At 52.8% G+C, this 6,531-nt stretch overlaps 2 protein-coding genes across 4 annotated transcripts; both read left to right on the plus strand.

Moving 5' to 3' along the window:
- Nucleotides 1–353: 353 nt before the first annotated feature.
- Nucleotides 354–2,783, plus strand: LOC123166955 (uncharacterized). Of its 2 annotated transcripts, XR_006483736.1 has the most exons (4): nt 354–535; nt 621–851; nt 1,211–1,745; nt 2,118–2,783. XR_006483736.1 is itself a non-coding variant. In XM_044584779.1 (3 exons), the coding sequence occupies exons 1-3, from the start codon at nt 456–458 to the stop codon at nt 1,395–1,397; spliced, it is 498 nt and encodes a 165-aa protein (XP_044440714.1). In that variant the 5' UTR covers nt 354–455; the 3' UTR covers nt 1,398–2,783. The 2 variants fall into 2 exon arrangements, 1 of the variants encoding a protein (XP_044440714.1); XM_044584779.1 differs by having other exon boundaries at nt 1,211–2,783.
- Nucleotides 2,784–3,471: 688 nt separating this feature from the next.
- On the plus strand, nt 3,472–6,148 carry LOC123166954 (protein NRT1/ PTR FAMILY 8.3). 2 transcript variants are annotated; one of them, XM_044584778.1, is made up of 5 exons: nt 3,472–3,742; nt 3,888–3,987; nt 4,096–4,273; nt 4,554–5,116; nt 5,209–6,148. In XM_044584778.1, exons 2-5 carry the CDS (start codon nt 3,962–3,964, stop codon nt 6,032–6,034), a joined length of 1,593 nt encoding a protein of 530 aa, XP_044440713.1. In that variant the 5' UTR covers nt 3,472–3,742; nt 3,888–3,961; the 3' UTR covers nt 6,035–6,148. The 2 variants fall into 2 exon arrangements, with proteins under 2 accessions (XP_044440713.1, XP_044440711.1); XM_044584776.1 differs by having other exon boundaries at nt 3,478–3,742; nt 4,096–4,313.
- The last annotated feature ends 383 nt before the right edge of the window (nt 6,149–6,531 follow it).

Here is a 6,531-nt window from a genome sequence, read left to right on the forward strand (position 1 = left end):
TCCTCCCAAAAAGGGATAAACCATTAAGCATCGACAGAGCCAGCACGGAGAGTGGCACGGAGAGTGGCGTTACTGAAAGCGGTGGCATCTGAACATGTTATCCTGGCCGTAGGTACATGTATAGGGATCTGGTCCAGTGGAACCATTCGACATAATACGGGAGTAAGAATTTCGATTCGTCTGACGCTATACACAGGTGAACAGTGATGTACGGCAGCCCACGGGCTACGGTGACGAGCCGAGCCGTGGCTCGCCTCCGCCACCAAAAGCCGGGCGTGGGATCAGAATCGTATGTTCGCCGTCACGTGCAAACACATCGCCGTCAAGGATCAGTGAATGTTGACCGACCGGTGGATGAAGTGTGGGGCACCCAAACTATCTTGGCCCCGCACTAGTAAGTTAAGCCTTTCTCCCCTCCCCCCAACCTCCCTACCTCGACGGCGGAAGGTGAAACCATGGCGGCGGCGAATGGTACGGCGGAATTTGCAGGCCTACGCCACAACGGGATCAAATTTCTGCTAGATCCAGTAGACAGGTAATGTCTGAACTGTATAAATCTGTTGATTCAATCCAGACACGCCCAAGCACAAATACATTTTGCCTAGTATTCGATTTCTTAGATTGCCGCTGAGAGAGGTCACAGCCGGCGATGGGCACCCAGATCCATTAGTTTTGATGGCTGTTGGGCCGACGGCACCGGCAAGAGCCGACTCGTCGTGCGCGGTTACGGTGGGAGAACTCGGCGGCACTGCTGGGCAGAGCAATTCCGCCCAGAAAAGGAAGCAGTCTCCAACTCAGTCCGTCGAGTCCACCGGGATGGTCAACCTAGATGCACCAGACTGGACCAGAAGGTATACATAACAATGAGTGTTTTTTCCTCTGAATTCATGGTTTTGATTTTATTATTGCCTAAGTTTGTGTCCAGTGGGCATGAGTACTGCTGTCAACAAGCTGATCCTATGATTCTTGTAATAAACCATGCATGCAATTAGCATATACTATAATGCTTTCCGGTCAGACCATGCCAACCATGCGCGGAATTAGAATACTTAGTCTTCTATGGGCATAGCATGTCATCCATATGTAAATCAAAACAAAAAAAACACGGCATCACTGTCGTATGAAAAATGATTTCATCATCTCAGAGACTGTTATTTTGAATTAAAAAAAAGGTCAGTGACTGCTCCTTGATTTGTTGAATTTACCACAGATTCCAGTACAGAGAGTTCAGTGCAGATGTTGAGCAGCCAGATCCATTGGTTTCGATGGTTGTTGGGCCATCGGCATTGACATGCGCCGAGTCATCGTGCACGATTGTGCTTGGACAACTCGGCGGCACTGCTGAACAGAGCAATTCTGCCGGCAAGAGGAAGGAGTCTTTCATTTCATATACATGACACAGAGAAAAAAATCATTTTGCAGGGGAAACCTGAACAGCAGAATAGCCGGTCTTGTCGGTGTGAGTGTCCTGCAATTATCAAATTGCTTAGATCTGCGGACAATGGATGGTACATTGCTGAGCACCGCTCCAGCCACAACCATGCATGTCTCTAACCTGTGGTGAAAAAGTTCATTTGCCATCGCACAAGCACCTAGATGTGTACACGAAGGATTTGGTGAAGCAGCTAAGGGTGAACAATGTGAACCTAAACAAGGTGGCACACGCGGCAAGAGGAAGGAGTCTCCGACACAGCCCGTGGAATCCACCGGGAAATGAACCCAGAGGCTCCTAGCTGGACTAGGAGGTGAGATTGACTCTGCAATTTACTTGCCTATGTCATTTTACGTGATGTCTGAATTTGTGCTCACTAGGGTCAATTGGTAGCCCCTTAGAACCCCGTGTCTCGGCAAAAAATTAATTATGTCACTTATAGCTAATTCCTAGTGAGGTTTTAAATGCTAAACCGTGTGACACAGGTATCTTGGTCTATTTCGTTGGTAAAAAATTATTAGACAAAATCATGGAATTGGGTGCCCTGTTTGTCTCACAAAGCATGGTCTGTTCTGTGGTGGGTTGTGTCACTGATCAGTAAAATGGGGTTTTACCATGATAAACAAAAGGTGTTGCTATAAATTAAGATATCGTGTGCAAAACTTGGGATATTTTTCTCTTGCAGGTTGAGAGTTGGCTGTGCACCTGCTGACAGAAAACCATGCCCTGGGGGAGTTACTCCATTGGAAGAAACAATCAGGAACGCTGATAAATCATCAGACAGTGTGGTCACGCCAGAAATTGGAATGAGTTTTGACTCTCAGGAAAGTGTATGATTTCTGCAACCTTTAATTATTTGTGGGAGCTCAAATTTGGTAACTGGGATGCACTTGCTGGACTGTCTACTCCGGTGCCGGGCGATCATGCTTCAGCGGGAAGAAGGCACTGTATGAATGACTGAGTAAAAGGACAAAGTTCTAAAGCATTTGAAAATTGCCAGGACATGGGAAGACTACCTGCCCTGATAGGTATGCCAAAACAGCCTCGCAAACCTGCAACCTGCAAGAATTGTGGCATCGCCGTACACCGTCGCACTTCGTGCACCAGGCTGCTGGGTGCTGCTGCTTCTTAATTACTTTGAGAAACATGTATGACAACTCTGAATTTTAAGTTTCGAGGATTTTCTAGTGTGCGATTTCTGCATGGACCCCCACGCTTGTTCCTCCCAGAGTGTAAACTAGCTGTATTTGTAACTATGCTGAAATGTGTGGATTTATAATATTTGGTTTATGTACCTTTTAAGTCGTTTGAGATAAATGTGATTTTTTTTCCAATTTGCACCTACTGATGTCCGGATGACAAATAATATTTCAAGTTGTCACTGAGCATGCATGACTGAAAACTGTCCGGGATGCTGTCCCTGTGCGTCACGGAAATTGGCTTGGATGCTGCCCCTGAGCGTGACTAAAACTCGTTTGTGGGTGCTAGTTTGTTGTTGGCAGTCTACATCTACAGTCAGCTACTCCACGACACGTGCCTGCGTTTTGTCTACCACTGGATCGCTCGTGTGCACCAAATGTATCCGAAATGGTAAGCTGCTGGCAAGCAAGCCTGTGAGGCTGAGGCAGGGTGGACGATCAAGCCAGGACGGCTCAGGTATGCCCAGAAAAATGGCTGATCCATCCGACCTCCTCCTCTACCGGTGCCGCAGTTGCTGGGTCGCATAATAAATGAGGCCGGCCCATCTTGAAATACATCTACAATACGCAACATTCTACCGACCAGAATATGGGTAAACACGAGGATCCCAAGAACAGCTGGCGGATGAGATAACGGGCTCAGCTCTGCTCATGATCAGAAACGAATTTTCCCAGAGCACGCCCATACTTGAGTGCTAAATCTAGTGGATGCGGTGCCCCATCGCTACGAAAAGACCGGTAGGGACAGTCACGAGATAATATTCTTCTATCTATCTTTTCATTTGCGATTTGCGGCCTGATGCTTTTGGTTGGCGGTTGCCCCGTCCACATTTCACATGTCCCGTTCCTGTCGCTCTCAGTCTCAGCAAAGGGCTCAATCACTGTCCGCCTCGGCTAACGCAGCCTTGCAACCTCGCATCTGCAGCCACTCTAATTGCCAGGATGCGTCCGTCAGGACGGCTACTCCTACAAGATTACCCTAATCTCCACCCACTGCACTGCCGCCAAGTGAAGCATTGGACGAGGGAGAGGCGTACGCTCCCAAGCTCCTCTCTCCATGGCCTCCTCCGGCGGGCACACGGTGCCCCTGCTCGCCCGACTTCCAGCCGAGGTCTCGTCGTCTCCCTCGCCTCTGCCGCCCCCGTGAAAATTCCTTTTCTCTCTGCTGGTTCAATTGGTTTCTCTGCATATGATTTTAACCAATGGCATGGATGATGATGGCTCGCTATTAATTCTGGTGGGGATTGCCGTCGCAGGCGGCGGAGGCGTACACCACCGACGGGACCCTTGACTTCGACGGGAACCCGGCGCTCAAGAATCGCACGGGCGGATGGCGCGCGTGCCGCGCAGTTCTCGGTAATTTATTTCTTCTTCATCTGTTCTTGGGAGTACTACTCGACCGGCTGATTAATTTAGTTTTACTCGACCGGCTGCACCTTGGAACGACGGTTTTCCTTCATGCAGGAACCGAGTTCTGCTACTGCCTAGCGTTCTACGGCATCTCCTACAACCTCGTCACGTACCTCACCGGCGTCCTGGGCCAGAGCAACGTCGCCGCGGCGAGGAACGTGTCCACCTGGCAGGCCACCTGCTTCCTCATGCCCCTCGGCGGCGCCGTCGTCGCCGACTCCTACTGCGGAAGGTACCGCACCATGGTCGTCTCCTGCTTCATCGGCGTCGCAGTACGTTACCAAATCCTCCTCCCGGCCACTCTGCAGTGCACTGCAATCAATAATCACTCTGCGCACAGTCTGCACCTCTATGTCATGTCCCAATGGAGCAATCAAGAATAGCACTTCAATTAATTACGATACTCTGCAGTCTACAACTCTACATCATGCCTGGAGCACTTCAATTAATTGAGAAAATTCAGACAGCATTATGGAAGATCGTTAGAATTTGGTGTCTCTGTTTTTGGGCAGGGCATGCTCACGACAGCATTCTCGGCGTACCTCCCGCTGCTCGTCGAGAACGGCGTGTCGTTCAGAGGCCTCACCTCGTCCAACATGGTGTCGGTTCAGGAGTTCGTCTTGTTTCTCGGCCTCTACATGATTGCCGTCGGGCTGGGCGGACTCCGGCCGTGCCTGATGTCCTTCGGCGCCGACCAGTTCGACGACGGCGATCCATCGGAGCGCGTGACGAAGGGTTCCTTCTTCAACTGGTACGTGTTCAACATGAGCTGCGCGTCGCTGATATCCAGCACCGCAATCGTGTGGGTGCAGGATCATTACGGCTGGGCGCTGGGCCTGACCGTCCCGGCTGTCGTCCTGGCCGTCGGGCTTTCTTGCCTGGTCGCGGCGTCACGAACGTACAGGTTTCAACGAACTCGCGGCAGCCCGCTCACCAGAGTGTGCCAGGTCGTGGTTGCTGCCGTGAGAAAGTGCGGCGTCGAGCTGCCGGCCGACAGCTCTCTGCTCTACGACATGCCGGAAGACGACCTCGCAATGAAGGGTGTTGAGAGGATCGCACACACCACTGATCTCCGGTCAGTTACTACAATTCTCCTCGTAGCTGCTTGCAGCTAGCTTGGTTCAATTCACCACTCACTCAAGATGGATCTGTTGCTTCCTTGATCAGATTCTTCGATAAGGCCGCCATTGTCGTGGCTTCGGACAAGGATGTGGAGGCGGCAGCCGTGCCGGTGCCGCGCAGCCCGTGGAGGCTCTGCGTCGTGACGCAGGTCGAGGAGCTCAAGATTCTCGTGCGGATGCTGCCGCTCTGGGCGACCGTCGTCTTCTTCTATGCCGTGTCGGTGCAGATCTCGTCGACATTCGTCGAGCAAGGCAGGGCGATGAACGCTACCGTCGGCTCCGTGCACGTCCCGCCCGCGTCCATGTCCACCTTCGATATACTCACCATCATCCTCCTGGTCCCTCTCTACGACCGGGTCTTCGTTCCGGCGGCGAGAAGGCTCACCGGGAGGGAGAAGGGTATCTCGGAGCTGCAGAGGATCGGCGCCGGCCTCACCATGCCCGTGCTCGCCATGGCCGCCGCGGCGCTTCTCGAGACGGTGCGCCTCCGCGCGGCGAAGGCGGCGGGCCTGGCGCCATGCTCGACGAGCGTGCTGTGGCAGGCGCCGCAGTACGTGCTTGTGGGCGTGGGCGAGGTGCTCACCACCATCGGGCAGCTCGACTTCTTCTACGGCCAGGCGCCGGCCGCGATGAAGACCGTGTGCACGGCGCTCGCGCTTCTCGCAGTAGCGGCCGGCGGCTACCTGAGCTCAGTCCTACTGACAGCCGTGCAGTGGGCGACGACGACTGGCGGCGCGCCGGGGTGGATCCCCGACGACCTGAACGAGGGTCATCTGGATCGCTTCTTCTGGATGATGTCCGGGCTTGGTTGCCTGAATCTGATAGCGTTCGCGAGCTGCGCCATGAGGTACAAATCCAGGAAGGGTTGCTGATTTTTGAGTTGCTTTTCCGTGGGTAGATTTTTTTTTTCCAGCCCAAGATAAAGCACGATTCATGAGCAATAGAGAAATGCCTGCAAAAAGATCTGCCATTGCAATAGTGAACCATTTCGGGCGTGTTTGGCAGCCGTTCAGGTGCAGCCTGGCTAATCGGAGGCTGGGTGAGAAAATACAAGGTAAAAACTAACGTCTGTAAATTATTTGGTTGCCCGCATTCAGGCGAGCATTCCTGCCAGCCCCGTGGCGAACTGGTTGCTAGCGTCACGGCCACAGAGAAAGTCCATGTGGAGGAGCGTTAAGGCAGAGGATGGGGGAGGAGAAATGCAGTGCGTGTCGGATCATGGAAACTGTGGGTGACGGTGGTTGTGGCGCCGCGTCCAACACGACGTGCACGGAGTCGTGCGCGAGCGACCCCATTGGCGACGTGGCGAACTAGTTGCTAGCCTCGTCGTCGCAGAGAAATTCCGCACATAGACAGTGGACACAGGAGG

The sequence above is a fragment of the Triticum aestivum genome, chromosome 7D (genome assembly GCF_018294505.1).
Source record: "Triticum aestivum cultivar Chinese Spring chromosome 7D, IWGSC CS RefSeq v2.1, whole genome shotgun sequence".
In the NCBI taxonomy this organism is placed as follows: Eukaryota; Viridiplantae; Streptophyta; class Magnoliopsida; order Poales; family Poaceae; genus Triticum; species Triticum aestivum.

What these genes read in the sequence shown, in the direction of transcription:
- LOC123166955 (XM_044584779.1), top strand. Translation starts at nt 456, where the DNA reads ATGGCGGCGGCGAATGGTACGGCGGAATTTGCAGGCCTACGCCACAAC. An exon ending in CTGCTAGATCCAGTAGACAG is followed by an intron (nt 536 to 620) that starts GTAATGTCTGAA and finishes TCGATTTCTTAG; the next exon opens with ATTGCCGCTGAGAGAGGTCA. An exon ending in GCACCAGACTGGACCAGAAG is followed by an intron (nt 852 to 1,210) that starts GTATACATAACA and finishes AATTTACCACAG; the next exon opens with ATTCCAGTACAGAGAGTTCA.
- LOC123166954 (XM_044584776.1), top strand. Translation starts at nt 3,689, where the DNA reads ATGGCCTCCTCCGGCGGGCACACGGTGCCCCTGCTCGCCCGACTTCCA. An exon ending in CGCGTGCCGCGCAGTTCTCG is followed by an intron (nt 3,988 to 4,095) that starts GTAATTTATTTC and finishes TCCTTCATGCAG; the next exon opens with GAACCGAGTTCTGCTACTGC. An exon ending in CCTGCTTCATCGGCGTCGCA is followed by an intron (nt 4,314 to 4,553) that starts GTACGTTACCAA and finishes GTTTTTGGGCAG; the next exon opens with GGCATGCTCACGACAGCATT.